Here is a 15,727-nt window from a genome sequence, read left to right as displayed (position 1 = left end):
ATCATCTATACTTTTACCAGTGGGTACCCACATCTTCCTTACTTTTACCAGTGGGTTCCCACATCATCCATACTTTTACCAGTGGGTACCCACATCTTCCTTACTTTTACCAGTGGGTACATACATCTTCCTTACTTTTACCAGTGGGTACCTACATGTTCCTTACTTTTACCAGTGGGTTCTCACATCTTTCATACTTTTACCAGTGGGTACCTACATCTTCTGCTCTTTTACCATTAGGTTCCCTCCTATTTCTAGTTTTGTCAACCAAGGCATTATTGATTAATCACTGAAATTTTACTGTCACCAAAGTTGTGCTTTTAGTTGCAATAAATTCTTTAATGGCGCCACCTTGTGTCTACAATTAGAAGAAAAACAAGACTAACAAACTAAACTAATTCAGATAAAAGACACATTCTCATTCTGCTTGTATTTGCCAATTCTTAGTAATATTAGTTATGGCGCCCCCTTTCTTCACCTATGCTTCTTGAATTTGTATTGCCATATGCGATTCTGCATTTGTTTTAATACATGTTTTTCCTGAACAGGTGGTTTGACAGGAATGAGGACGATGGTCACATAATTCGAGAGCTGGTCCCACTCGGAGACTCGCAGAATCTGAGAAGTGAGTTTGCTAACGTTGATAAATACAGTTTCATCGTTTCTGATGTCCCAGATTCTGGAGGGTCCTTGAGTCTCCTTGTAACGTCTCTTCTGTCCCTGTAGGTATAAGTTACCACTTCCACATTAGGACGGGAGATGTTAGTGGCGCCAGCTCTGATTCCAGAGTCTTCGTCAAGCTGTATGGAGAGAAAGGAGATACCATTAAACAATTCTTGCTGGTCTCTGACAATGACGTAGACGACAACTTTGAGAGATCACGGGTGGACAGCTTCACTATAAACACTATAGATATTGGGAAGGTAAGGGAACGGAGTATATAAAAGCCACTTTACTTTATATTAAAGATGATTGTTTCACATTTCTTTAAAATCCTATGACCGAATTGAAATTTGACATGGGGGCATTAGATGTGTTCCCATCTGATATGACATATTGCCAGAATATGATTGGTAAAGGTCTGATCTGTCTGAGAATAAAGGTGTCATAGTGTTGATTTAGGCTCTAAATAAGGATGTAGAGAACCTCTAGGGTGGGAAGCAGAGGGTGGAGCCTACTTTGTAGACCACACCCATGCGGAGCTTAGGGCTGCTCTTATTTCTTTTCAATATCTTTCTTGGTGTTTCTCTCTGTACAATATATGCTATGTTGATGTCTATGCATTGTCTTGTGTATGGCCCTATTCTCTATATGTGCATACATACATATTTAGTATGTATGAGACCAAGTCTGTTGTTTATATCCATCAAGTATTCCTAATTTTCTGCTTACATAGTGACATTGGTGGATTCTTGATAAAATGTCATTCTTTGTCGAAAACACATATACAGTAAAATTTATATTTAATACATTAAAAATTCATTTTTAATGTATTTTTTATAAAAATTATGTTTTATCATGATACAATCCATAGCCCTAGTGAATTATAAAAATCGTTGTTTCCTGGAAACCATCAACAAGTAGGCTCTTTATTATCATATCTAATAATGGATTGGAATAGAACTAGAACAGCTGTGATGTTTCCTATTCAGTTTGTTCTGTTCTTGTGTTGCTAGGTATTTTCTTTCCTTGATTTCAGCAGCAGATAGCTGAACCTTCACCTGGGACTCCTGCAATAATATTATTGGATAGAGCCATATTATCCAAAATTACACCGTATACTATGGACTCCTGATGAGTCCGGAAAACAATATAATGCAATAGCAATCCCAGAATGACCATTTAAGTTACCAATAAAGCGATTTCCTAAACCCTACAGGGCGATTTAAAGAATTAGCACCACAGCACCCCCTGCTGCTGCTCTCTTAAAAGTGCATTTATTTGCCGTTACCGGAATAGCTTTACCTTTTATTGCTTCGTCTTTTATTTGCTTGGTTTCCAATACACTTTAGTACATTCATTATGTGGTTCTGCGAGGAGCTTTAGAGACTTCCAGAGACAATAACTCTGTAATATTGTAGCATTAACTCATATCACAGAATTGTTAGAAGTCTGTGGCCTTTGTCAAGCTGGGACTTGTAGTTCTGCATCAACTGCGACTGCCCTAAATCTATGTGATATGCTATTAATTGCAAGCTGGTTTTATTTCCCAATAGATCAATAAGCTGCTCATTGGTCATGACAATGTGGGCATTCGTGCCGGATGGTTCCTGGCTAACGTGGTGGTGGAGGTCCCGGCACATGGCAAGCAATACATGTTCCCCTGCAACCGCTGGCTCTGTAGAGATGAGAGTGATGGAAAAGTGGAGATTGAGGTGTATGCCAGCGAGGTCATCGACATTGAGAAACGTAAGCTGGGCATTGCGCAATTTCATTTACTGTATACCAGTGGGATATAGGATCTCCATGATGAATAATTTATGGAAATACACATGGCTGCACTGTAATTGACTCTCTCTGCTCTTTTTTTTTTTTTTTATAAACTTTGCTCCGTTTGCTGTCATGAAAGGGTTTTTTTTGGGGGGGGGACTTATATATTAATGGCCTATCCTTCGTAATATGTACTAGGTGGAAGTTTAGCGCTGGGTATATCTGTTGGTTGTAGAAGTGGCAACATTCAACTGAGTGCTGTGACCCCTTCACTTTATGCCAAAAACAGCATCATACATATTATAGGGGCTGCGCTTGGTATTGCAGCTCCACTTGAATGGGACTGAGCTGCTACTATCTAGGGATGGGACTGAACTTTTCTATCTAGTTTACCAGCCCTCATAATAATACAGGTAACCCTTGGTTCACATTAGCGTCGGAACCATTCCAGAACCCCCATGCTAATCAGTATGAAAACCATAAAACCCCTTTAAGCTGCACCAAATTTATAAAAGTGGTGATGCATAATAAATTTGCTCTATCTTTAGGCACCTTTGTCATACTAAACAAAAAAACAATTGGTTTATTTACTTTGTGCCAAAATTCTGCACCAATCGCAAAGGTAGCGTAAAAAGGTTCTGAATCACATGATAAATGTGGTGCACAGCTTGTAGGCCAGTTTTTGGCGCAAATAAATTGGCTCCTCTAGCTTAGGAAATGTCCAACCATGTTCCTTAGAGCGATCTGTATCCTACTCGCTTATTTCTTACTCTGCAGTTGTTAATTATGAAGTTACCGTGATCACCGGCAATGTGCGAGGCGCAGGCACCAACGCTAATGTCTTCATGCAACTATATGGAGACCGCGGGAAGACGGAGGAGACCTTCCTACGAAGCCGCTCAAATGACTTTGAGAGAGGAGCTGTCGACATCTTCAAGGTTTAGAATATTGTACTTGGAATAGTCTGATAAGTCTTCCATTGCAAACCTGTATATACAGTGTATAGCCAATATGGCTGCCACCACTGATGGTTCTGACGCTTCTTCCAAATAATATTTATTAGGCTTTGGTTCTTTCTCAATTATATTCATTAGACACACAAAATATCAGGTTCTGTTATAGACCAATTCTTACAGTATATAATAGCCCCCAGGGATAGTGTAGGTGCAAACCGGGCCCTGGTTAGTAGGTGACCCCCAAAAATGGCAAATCTAGGAGACAATTAAAGGGGTTGTCCTGTTTCAAACAAATTTTGGGAGACAAGTGTTATTTGTATAATGAAAAGTTGTGCAATTTTACAATATACTTTCTGTATCAACAGCTCACTAGATCTCTGCTTGCTTTCATTAATTCTTCTTACTTTCAGTACACAGAAACATATACAGTCCCTAGTCATGTGATATACAGTCCATGGTCATGTGATATACAGTCCATGGTCATGTGATGTACACACAGGTGCACAGCTTGTTACGGGCAGATGTCTCATTGCTGTTCTGTGACGATAACGAGCTGTACACCTGTGTGTCCATCACATGACCATGGACTGTATATCACATGACCATGGACTGTATATCACATGACCATGGACTGTATATCACATGACCATGGACTGTATATCACATGACCATGAACTGATTTTACTGGAAGTAGAGAGAATGACAGCAAGCAGAGATCTAGAAAGCTGTGAGGAATTGTTACATAAAGTTTATGGGAAAATTGTATATTTTTTTTATAGTTCAACAATAACATTTGTCGCTCAAAATTTGTCTGAAACTGGACAACCCCTTTAAAACCTCCCTATATTTCCGTGCTGTATTGTGTATTTTGGAATACAATTACAGTATTATTATGTGATAACTATATGGCATTATTTATGTGGGGTTCTTAAAGTGAACCTTTCACCAACAACACCAACTTTTTCTATCCTTCAATAGGTGTCCAGAAATGATTCCGCAACAGTTGTAATTTTTTCTCTAGCTCCCACCATTGCAGAGCAAATGGTGCTGTCAGTTTCAGCATCCAATATGCTATTTAGGCTTCCTATTATTAGTTGGGTGGTCCTGGGCCGCAGCAGACAATCTGGCACTGTCCACCTGACTGTAGGGAGCCTAACTAATATATTGTGTGCTGAAACTAATTACTCAGGAATGGTGGGACTCAAAAAAGTTCAACTGTACTGGAATTAGTGGAGCGGAGCCTGTTAAAGGGAACCAAGAGCTGTAGTTGGAAGATGTTGTGTAGGGTCTTCTTTAAGTTTGTGCTATGGTATATGGTGCACTATGTGGGCTGGAATTCTGAGTAAATGGGTGGACCTACATTTCTTTTCACCCATTACCATATTATCTATGAAATTAGCCCTTATTTCCCCCAAAGTCAGAGGTGAAACACTAAGTTCTGAGGCCTCAATGCAAATAATCAGTAGCATGTTCCCCAACTATAATGAATCCTTTATAGTGATGTTCTTCTCATTTTGAGTCCTCCTGGGTTGGATATGACTGCACCCTCTGCACCTCCTCAGGTTACTCCCCTGCCCAGAGTAGGATGGATGAAATGACATATGAATAACCACCATATAATCTACTTTTATCACTCCCTATAATGTAACCTTTTGTACTTACAGATAGAGGCATTGGAGGTTGGGAAGATTCTCAAGCTTAGGATCGGTCATGATGGTACAGGTTTCGGGGATGGTTGGTTTCTTGAAACCGTTGAGATCAAGCGTATTGGGGTACAGATGGTACCAGTGGCTTCACCACCTGACAAGAAGAAAAAGCCGAACAAGAAGAAGAAATCCAGCAAAGAAGAAGACGTGGAGATGGTGCCTAAGGAGGTGGTGGAGACGTACAAGTTTGAATGCAATAGGTGGCTGGCCCGGAGTGAAGTTGATGGAGAAGTGGTGGTAGAGCTTCTTCCCCAGGATGCAGAACTTGAAGGTAAGTGTTGTACAGTTATGCACAGATATGACAGATATTTGTAGATATTCCATAGAACAATAAATAATATTACAATCTAATGCAAATTCTATTTGTTACGTTAAATGGCTACTTTGGGGTATGTTAAAGGGGCACTATGACTCCAGCACAATGACAGTGCATTTCATGTAATCTAATATTATTCTAATATAAACACTAACCATAGACAGCAGCTAGCATAGTATCATAATATAGAACGTGAATCTGATTCTGAGTTGTTACCTGTATCATACTCCAGGGCTGAATTCACAGTTCTGCTGCAAACAGTCAACAAGCTTGACACACCACTAAAAGGTTATCTGAATCCCTATAATGAGGGCAACATATAGCTAGTCATAGATCAGATAACTGTACAGTTCTTAAAGGGTTATTTATGCCATGAAGAATATTCACTAGGGTTGAGCCGATCTTGACTTTTCAGGATCGATTTTAAAATCAGATTTCTGATCATTTTTTATTCGAACCCAATCTCGACCCCAATTCCGATCCTAATGCAAGTCAATGGGATTTTTTTATTAATCGGAGATCGGATTTTAAAAGCAATCCTACCCCCTGGTGTCCACTTACCTCCAGAGATGGCTGGTCCTGTGCCCCGTGCCTTCATTCTTCGCCTCGCTGCTGCTCCACGCTGCTTTTCTTCCTTCGCTGCACCCTCCCTGCCAGGTTAGGAGAGTGTGGGCGGGGTAGGAGAGTGTGGGCGGGTACTGGGAGGGGAGACGTCACGTCTCCCCGCTCTGTACCCGCCCACACTAAGCCACAAGCCCCGCCTACCTAGCGCTTTAAACACTAACCTGGGAGGCGGGGCAGCGAGGCAAGAAGAAGGAGGGCACTGGAGCAGCCATCTCTAGAGGTAAGTAGCTGCTAGAGATTTAGTTTAACCTTCCATTCGAATGAATGGAGGCAGTCGGCGCGCAGGGGGTTAAGGCTGTGTGTCGGCTGCTTCCATTCATTCCTATGGAACTGCAGCGGAGCCTTCACACTGAGTATACAGGGTATACTCAGTGTGAAGGCTAAGCAATGCATTGTGGGAAAAATCACCGATCTCGATCCAACATAAAAAGATCGTGTTCGGCATTCCGATGGCGATCGTGAAATTTTCTCGATCGCCGATCGGAATCCGATCTTTTCCGAACACGATCGCTCAACCCTAATATTCACCTTTCATCCATAGGATGATCGAGGATAGTATGTCAATTGGTGCGTGTGGGTATGGCCGCACAGATCCCCAACCAATCCTGAAAACTCAGCCATAGGAAACTGAGTGCTATGTGTGTTGGCTATCTCTGGCACTCCCATTGAAGTGCATGCTAGGGAGAGCACTTTCCTGCATTTAACAATGGGGGAAAAAACCTCCGGTTCCCAGGACTAATAGGAGTTTCAGCGATTAGATCCCCACGATCATCAATTTATCCTATGGAAAACATTGGCATCCGTTCCAGCATTGTTTGTGTGACATAATCCCTTTACTGTAAAGAAGCATTTCCTAAATGCCAAGCAAGATGCTGAACAAGTAGAGAATGCCAGAATATGTCAAGCCGGCAGAATTGTGAATGCAGCTCTGATCTACTATACGGGTTGTAAGTCAGTACATGCATTGGTACAAGAAGTGCATTGTATTTATAAAGTGAGTGGCAGCAATATAAAGTGTGATGGGCGGAGTATGACAGAAGTAAGCATTGGTGACTAAAGTGTCATACTACTAGAAAGATTGTTCAAGCATTAACATTCTAAATTTGCAAGGAGGCAAAATCCCACCCCTGAATATGAGACACTTCCCCTCTTCTTACAAGGTCTTGCCCCTTTCACATTCCTATAAATTTGGTTGAGATTAACTTTGGATTCCTGAGAAAAATAAATCGTCCAACTTGAGCCATTCATATTATAAATATACGCAAAAGAAAGCTCCACCCCTGAGTATGAGACTCCTCCCCTTTCTTTGCAAAGTCTTGTCTGTTTCAGATTCCACAAAACCAGTTTCTATTGTCCTTTGATACATACTATCATCAGGTCAGCAGCCCTAGATATTATTATTATTATATTATTCCTAACGTTTAGTAGCTAACACACTTTTTTTTGTTCTTGAAATCTTTTTTTATTTCCAGGGAACTCCTATGAAATCCATGTATTTACTGGATCTATGTGGGGAGCTGGAACGGATGCCAATGTCTTCGTCACCATTTACGGGGAAATCGGAGACACTGGTGAAAGGCCACTGAAAAAGTCCAACCATTTGAATAAGTTTGAAAAGGGACAGGTATGTTTTGCGTTGATGGGAACCATCGCTGTCTACTATATTGGATGACTGATGAGTTGTCAACCTCTATATAGGTAGCCTATAGAAGATTAACCCTTTATTGGATGCAGTTGTTGTAGGTTGTGTAGTTATTATGTAATAATCATCAGCCAGCATTCACTCTATATTGCAGGAAGATGTTTTCGAGATCAGTGCCGTAGAGTTGGGAGAACTGAAAAAGCTTAGAATCCGCCATGATAACTCAGGGGCGAACGCTGCTTGGTTTCTAGACCGAGTGGAGATTATAGATATGAAAGATGAGACAAAGTAAGTATTTATCATAGATAACGGGGAGGAGTCTGACTGAAACTGACAGTAGAGAAAAAAGTTAAGCCTCTCATTAAAATTAACACAAAAATATAATTTAACACAAAGTGATAAGACAACTATCCTGTATGTGTCTAAGCTAACTATCCTGTATGTGCTTACCGTGTTTCCCCGAAAGTATGACACCCCCTGAAAGTAAGGCATGCGGGGGTTTCTGTTGAATTGCCTAATATAAGGCATCCCCCGAAAAAAAGGCATGCCCGCAGTGGTGTGCGGGGTTCCGGGGGCGTGGCTTAGCGGAGGTTTCGGGGGCGGGGCTTAGGGGAGCTTTCGTGGGCGGGGCTTAGCGAGCTCCACTTCACTGACACAGCAGCCATGCTCTGTGCTCCGTGTGCACAGCAAAGCCGGCTGCTGCCTCTGCTGTTGTAGGATGAGCTCTCCCAGCTCATCCCAGAGGCAGAGACAGCAGCTGCCATACAGAAGAGGCAGCAGCCGGCTTTCCTGTGCACACGGAGCACAGAGCACGGCTGCTGTGTCAGTGAAGTGGAGCTTGCAAAGCTCCGCTAAGCCCCGCCCCTGCATCCTCACTAAGCCCCGCCCCCCGAAGCCTAGCTAAGCCCCGCTCATCACTTCCAGGACGAACAGCAGCACCAGCGCTGCTAGGAAGAAGGGAAAGGTAAGTATGATACCTTCCCCCCTCCCCTACACTACACTACCTACAACCGGCAGTCATGCTGACGCTCCACTAAGGAAGTGCCGGCATGACTGCCGGTTGTAATAAGATAGGTCGTATATTTAGAGTGACAATTTAATATAAGACACTGTCTTATTTTCGGGGAAACACGGTATGTATGGTTGCATTGTGTATTACAACCTTTGTTAGCATGTCGTGATTTTTTATTGAAATATTCAACCATTCTAGAGATGAGTTAAGTGAGGACATATCTGTGCCCCTCTGAATTCCTGATAATCATAACTCATCCTTCATGCAGATACTTTTTCCCATGCCAAAGATGGTTGGCAGTGGATGAAGATGATGGTCAGATTTCTCGGATGTTGGTTCCAGTAAATGAAGCATTTATGAAGAAAGAGGACGACGGGGAAGAGCAATCTCTCGCGACATTAGGACTGGAGCAGAAAGGTTTGTGGGACCTTGTCAAAACACAAAAGCTCACAACCCGAACCCTCAATTAGCTTTAGGACCTCTCATCCCTTTTTTCTGAGAAAATGCCATGTCAGAAGATAAATTCTGCTAATTTCTGTACTCAGTTCCTATAGACACCTCTGCTGTTCAACTTATGGCAGCACATTCTGTACAGCCATAGAGATATTGCTCTACGGGACCGGTCTGCTAATCCTGTCTAATAGTTACACAGGGTAAACACAGACTACGCAGTCTTAAACTACACCAGATTTATCACAGTGACTGCCGCTCCAGTCGTACTCTATGAGACTGATGAGGATAGCCGAGCACTGTATTTACATTGAGTGTCTCTTTAAAGTCTGTCTCGTTCCCTCGTACCCAGGTTCACCCCTTTCTATGTTCAATTCCTAGAATTTTATGCATTTTAATGATGCTGTCACCATTTCAGCAGCCACTCTTTCCCAAGACTCCAATTTACAGCAGTAACATATGGTCTGTGATCTGAATACAGCTCTGAGGGGACTTATGCCGATTTCTTTATGTTCTCACGGAGTCTGTAGCTGCAAGTCTGATCGCTGAATTCACTTACTGCTTACATCAACCCCAAGCCTTCTGGCATGATGGCCGCCACGTGTCACCTGGGTTGATGTAGTTATGTATATGTTTTCCATAGCATGAGTCAGACATGTATGAAATCACGTAGAATGAATCTTATGAACTAACTATACTGTCTATGGGAATGGACAAAGATAATCTAAGAAGATTGGTCAAATGGATGGGGCGTTCTTAGTGAATATAATAAATGTGTAGTGCACCAGTCCGAGTGGCCCGGAGCCTGAAATCCTGTACATGCAAGACCTGTAGAAAATATTCCATATATTGAACTCACAGAAAATAGATAAATAGACAAACTGAAGGATAAATCTGTCGATAGACATTAAACACTGTTCTTCTTACATAGATACTATATACTCCAGCTCAAGAACATCCACCGAATTCGCCCCTTCCTCACCCAGGAAACTACCAAGATGCTTGTCCAGGCTCTCATAATCTCCCGCTTAGATTACTGCAACACCCTTCTCCATGGACTCCCAGCAAACACCCTTGCCCCCCTCCAGTCCACCTTAAACTGCGCTGCTCGCTTAATCCACCTCACACCCCGATCTTCATCGGCTGCTCCCCTCTGCCAGTCCCTCCACTGGTTACCCATAGCCCAGCGAATTGAGTTCAAGCTACTAACGCTAACATACAAAGCCATCCACAACCTGCCCCCTCCATATATCTCTGACCTAATCTCCCGCTACCTGCCCACACGTAACCTCAGATCCTCCAATGATCTCCTACTCCGCTCTGCCCTCCTCCGCTCCTCACACAACCGCCTCCAAGATTTCTCCCGTGCATCCCCCATACTCTGGAACTCCTTACCACGACACATAAGACTGACCCCCACAATCACAGGCTTCAAGAAGGCCCTGAAGACTCCCCTATTCAGGAAGGCCTACAACCTCCAATAACACTATCACCGCACCCCCATCTGTACAGTCTCCCCCTCTCCTTCTGTCTCTACTCCCCCTTCCCTCATAGATTGTAAGCCCTCGCGGGCAGGGCCCTCTACCCCACTGTGCCAGTCGGTCATTGTTAGCATTATATCTACCTGTATATTCTGTGTATTGTATGTAACCCCCAAATGTAAAGCACCGTGGAATTAATGGTGCTATATAAATAAATAATAATAATAATAATAATAATAATATTGATATACAGTAGATTTTAGATAGATTAAAAGTCCAAGGAAACTCATGTCTAGGTAAGTATAAGGCTAAGGCCCCACTGGGCGGAAACGCAGCGCTAAAGCACTGTGGGAAGAACCGCGGCGTGAACGCATTGCAGTTCTTCCCACAGCACTTTCAACAGAAAGTTCAAGGAGTTTTCCTCTGTGGAATTTCTGTTACAATTATATCTACGGGAAAGCCGCCGGCGTTTCCGTAGATATAATTGACATGCTGTGATTTTCAAAACCGCAATGGTTTTGGAAATTGTAGCGTGTCTGCGCTGCTTTTTTTTCTACAAAGGGGGCAGGGGATTCACATGAATCCCATCCACTTTGCAAGTACTGTAAAACACTGCGATTTTTACCGCAGCATTTCCACCGTGGACCAAATCACTGCATTTCCAGCCAGTGGGGTCCCGGCCTAAAGGTTCAAATCTTTAAAAACAGATGGATTTAAAACAAGGCGACTTTGGACATTAAACCTCCGGTCTGAAAGGACCTGTGGGTGGTTTTAGTGTCCCGAATCGCCCTGACAGGTTCCCTTTAATGTATTTACTTTTTATGTAAAATAAAATAAAATATATTATTGTAATACTATAGTAATGATATACAATGATCTCTTCAATGGAGGATAAAATGTTATAAAATTTGAAGTGGTGACTCTCATCTTGTCCTGTGTGCTTATGGGGGCACTGTTGGGTGGGCTAGTTAAGGGCACCTGTTGGCTCTTAGCCCATCAGTATGTAGGTATAGACATTATACCGTCTTTATGTCATTTTTTTTTTTGGCAGCCAAATCCACTACATACACAGTAAGAGTAAAGACTGGAGACAAGAAGAATGCTGGGACGGATGCCAATGTATTCATCATTCTGTATGGAGAGAAGGACGACACTGGTACGCAGCACCCATGCTAACAGCTTCATCTCTGTATCTCTGTGTATCTGTATTACCCAGTTGGCTTCTTAAACTGAAATGAATGGAAAAGAGGAAAAATTAGTGTCATCCAGGGGTCGCCTGTTATTTCTCTCTCAATCTTTGCAGGCCATAATTTCTGAGTTCCCATTCATTCGTATTAATAAAGTCCAAGGTCTGAAAAATTGGTGCTCTGAGGCTAAAATGCTGCACAGCAGAAGATCTGTTACAAGTGTCTCCTGCCTAGGCAATGTACTGGGAATCTTTAGCTTGCAAAAGATTGTCTGGGTTGGACGCAATTGTAGCAAACCTTCTGCTGTGGGCAGTATTAGGACTGTGCCAGTTTTCAGCCTCTGGATATACAATAAGCGGAGATGTTTCCTTCATTACCACTAAAGCCTGGGGGTTCTCAGTGTGAATTACACTTTATGTTCTCTTCTTAGGTTATATGAGTCTTAAAGCATCAAAAACCAACAAGAACAAATTTGAAAGAGGGAAAATCGACGTGTTCACTGTGGAGGCCGTGGATATTGGGTCTCTCAAAAAGATAAAAATTGGTCATGACAACAAAGGTATGAAACAACTTATCTATCTATCTATCTATCTATCTATCTATCTATCTATCTATCTATCTATCTATTTCATATCTATCTATCTCATATCTATCTATCTATCTCATATCTATCTATCTATCTCATATCTATCTATCTATCTATCTATCTTCTATCTATCTATCTATCTATCTATCTATCTATCTATCTCATATCTATCTATCTATCTATCTCATATCTATCTATCTATCTATCTATCTATCTATCTATCTATCTATCTATCTATCTCATATCTATCTATCTATCTCATATCTATCTATCTATCTATCTATCTCCTATCTATCTATCTATCTATCTATCTATCTCATATCTATCTATCTATCTATCTATCTATCTATCTATCTATCTATCTCATATCTATCTATCTATCTATCTATCTCATATCTATCTATCTCATATCTATCTATCTATCTATCTATCTATCTCCTATCTATCTATCTATCTATCTATCTATCTCATATCTATCTATCTATCTATCTATCTATCTATCTATCTATCTATCTATCTATCTCATATCTATCTATCTATCTATCTATCTATCTCCTATCTATCTAGCTCCTATCTATCTATCTATCTATCTATCTATCTATCTATCTATCTCATATCTATCTCCTATCTATCTATCTATCTATCTATCTATCTATCTTCTATATGTAAAGGATTTATATTCTAGAAAGCAATACAGCAAAGCAATACATGTATCAGATTTATGTCCTAGTTTCAGTTTGTAAACTACAGGGCCATATATACAAGAGACCCCCTGAACAAGTAGCCCCATTTCTTGTCCTTTAACCCCAATACTTCAGTACCAACTGTTACCAATTCTTTGCAGAAAAGAAGACCCCATGGCCCTCATTTGTTAAAGCTCTTCTGTCTCAGATTCCTCTTCACAATGTAAAGTCCCTTTCCTGGCCCCTACACTGTGTGAAGGCTCCTTTTCTAATGCCCACTTCCCTGGCACCCACATGGTATAATATCACCTTTCCTGGCACCTACACAATATACAGCACCCTTTTCTGGCCCCCACATGGTATAATGCCCCCTTTTCTGACTCCCCCTAGGTATAAAGCCCCTTTTACTGGCCCCACATGGTATAAAGCCCCCCTTACTGACCCCCAAAATGGTATATTGCCCACGTTAGTGGCCACCATACAGTAACTGCCCTTTGTACAAGCCCCCATCCAGTAAGTACATCCCATATAGTGACTTTAGGCTGGATTACTCCAATAGGTAATGGCCACTGCTCACTCCTACCCATGGCCTCCTTTGCTTCCCCTTCACCCTTGACCCTCTGGGGGCCATGTGCACCACAGGTCTCTTTCTGATGCTGAATAGCATCAGTGACGTCTTGACACTGCTCAGCGTTGTGACATTATTAGCAGAGCAACGGAGTGACTGGAGGCTGATGGCTTATGTTAATAGCGGCCATTACTGCTGGAGTAATCAACCTGGTAACAAGCGGTGTGGGGCCCACTGGGGGATTCACCAGTACTCTGGTGAGCCAATCCAAGCCTGACTCTATAGATAATAAACTGAACAACATATCGGCTTTTTGCGGGATTAGTAGGCAGCTCAACCCCAAAGCCTTGTCCCCTGCACCATGTCTTGCACAATCTGTACATATTATAAAATCCAAGGACAATTTCTTGTACTTGGCGTAAAATCAGATTTTAGTCTCCTGAAGCCTGAGATGATTTATTCCTGCAGGTTATTTCAGGTGACGTATGACGTCTGTGCAGGGGGGACCACGTCACATTTATCATTGATATTAATAGTTGCTGTGAGCAGCTGCCTGGGGTGGGGGAGAGATTTGGACTCTCTGTCAGCTCCTCAGACACGTTTTTGGCTGAGTTTGTCCTCTTGCGTTTGGCTGATCGTACTGAGATATGAGGTCTCTGACTGCCCTGTCACATCTTATTCTAGGCCACTCTGCCGGCTGGTTCCTTGACTGGGTGGAACTCGATGCTCCTTCACTTGGACAGCGCTTGAAATTTCCATGTGGGCGGTGGTTGGATAGAACAGAAGATGATGGAGCCATTGAGAGATACCTGTTTCCTTCAGAACTACAGACTGAACAGTATACGCCTTGTAGGTGGAGCTTTAAGGAGGATTTATACTGTAACTTATCTTTCCTGGTCTTTGTCAACCCTTGCAAAGGGCACTGTGTGATAAAGGATAGCCATACTGTCCATGGGCACTCTGTGATAACGGATAGTCATACTGTCCATGGGCACTCTGTGATAACGGATAGCCATACTGTCCATGGGCACTCTGTGATAACGGATAGTCATACTGTCCATGGGCACTGTGTGATAAAGGATAGCCATACTGTCCATGGGCACTTTGTGATAAAGGATAGCCATACTGTCCATGGGCACTGTGTGCTAAAGGATAGCCAAACTGTCCAAGGGCATTGTGTGATAAAGGATAGCCATACTGTCCATGGGCACTGTGTGATAAAGGATAGCCATACTGTCCATGGGCACTCTGTGATAACGGATAGCCATACTGTCCATGGGCACTCTGTGATAACGGATAGCCATACTGTCCATGGGCACTGTGTGCTAAAGGATAGCCATACTGTCCATGGGCACTGTGTGCTAAAGGATAGCCAAACTGTCCAAGGGCATTGTGTGATAAAGGATAGCCATACTGTCCATGGGCACTGTGTGATAAAGGATAGCCATACTGTCCATGGGCACTCTGTGATAACGGATAGCCATACTGTCCATGGGCACTCTGTGATAACGGATAGCCATACTGTCCATGGGCACTGTGTGATAAAGGATAGCCATACTGTCCATGGGCACTCTGTGATAACGGATAGCCATACTGTCCATGGGCACTCTGTGATAACGGATAGTCATACTGTCCATGGGCACTGTGTGATAAAGGATAGCCATACTGTCCATGGGCACTTTGTGATAAAGGATAACCATACTGTCCATGCGCATTGTGTGATAAAGGATAGCCATACTGTCCATGTGCACTGTGTGACAAAGAGAAGCCATACTGTCCATGGGCACTCTGTGATAAAGGATAGCGATACTGTCCATGGGCATTGTGTGATAAAGGATAGCCATACTGTCCATGGACACTGTGTGATAAAGGATAGCCATACTGTCCATGGGCACTGTGTGACAAAGGATAGCCATACTGTCCATGGGCACTGTGTGATAAAGGATAGCCATACTGTCCATGGGCATTGTGTGATAAAGGATAGCCATACTGTCCATGGAAACTCTGTGATAAAGGATAGCCATACTGTCCATGGGCACTCTGTGATAACGGATAGCCATACTGTCCATGGGCACTGTGTGCTAAA

The 15,727-nt window shown here is 42.5% G+C and overlaps 1 protein-coding gene across 1 annotated transcript in view; it reads left to right on the top strand.

The window, feature by feature from the left end:
* LOXHD1 (lipoxygenase homology PLAT domains 1) overlaps positions 1 to 15,727 on the top strand; it is a 141,459-nt gene that overhangs the window by 91,266 nt on the left and 34,466 nt on the right. Inside the window, exons 20-30 of the mRNA XM_075269762.1 lie at positions 549 to 625; positions 727 to 923; positions 2,217 to 2,409; positions 3,208 to 3,368; positions 5,051 to 5,363; positions 7,505 to 7,656; positions 7,829 to 7,962; positions 8,955 to 9,103; positions 11,669 to 11,773; positions 12,235 to 12,363; positions 14,326 to 14,490. Coding sequence (XP_075125863.1) covers positions 549 to 625; positions 727 to 923; positions 2,217 to 2,409; positions 3,208 to 3,368; positions 5,051 to 5,363; positions 7,505 to 7,656; positions 7,829 to 7,962; positions 8,955 to 9,103; positions 11,669 to 11,773; positions 12,235 to 12,363; positions 14,326 to 14,490 — 1,775 coding nt within the window. The remainder of the gene's footprint in view (positions 1 to 548; positions 626 to 726; positions 924 to 2,216; positions 2,410 to 3,207; positions 3,369 to 5,050; positions 5,364 to 7,504; positions 7,657 to 7,828; positions 7,963 to 8,954; positions 9,104 to 11,668; positions 11,774 to 12,234; positions 12,364 to 14,325; positions 14,491 to 15,727) is intronic.

This window comes from Leptodactylus fuscus, chromosome 1 (genome assembly GCF_031893055.1).
Source record: "Leptodactylus fuscus isolate aLepFus1 chromosome 1, aLepFus1.hap2, whole genome shotgun sequence".
Classification (NCBI taxonomy): domain Eukaryota; kingdom Metazoa; phylum Chordata; class Amphibia; order Anura; family Leptodactylidae; genus Leptodactylus; species Leptodactylus fuscus.
The sequence above is the reverse complement of the archived record's forward strand: the minus strand, read 5'-3'. Positions and strand labels throughout refer to the sequence as shown.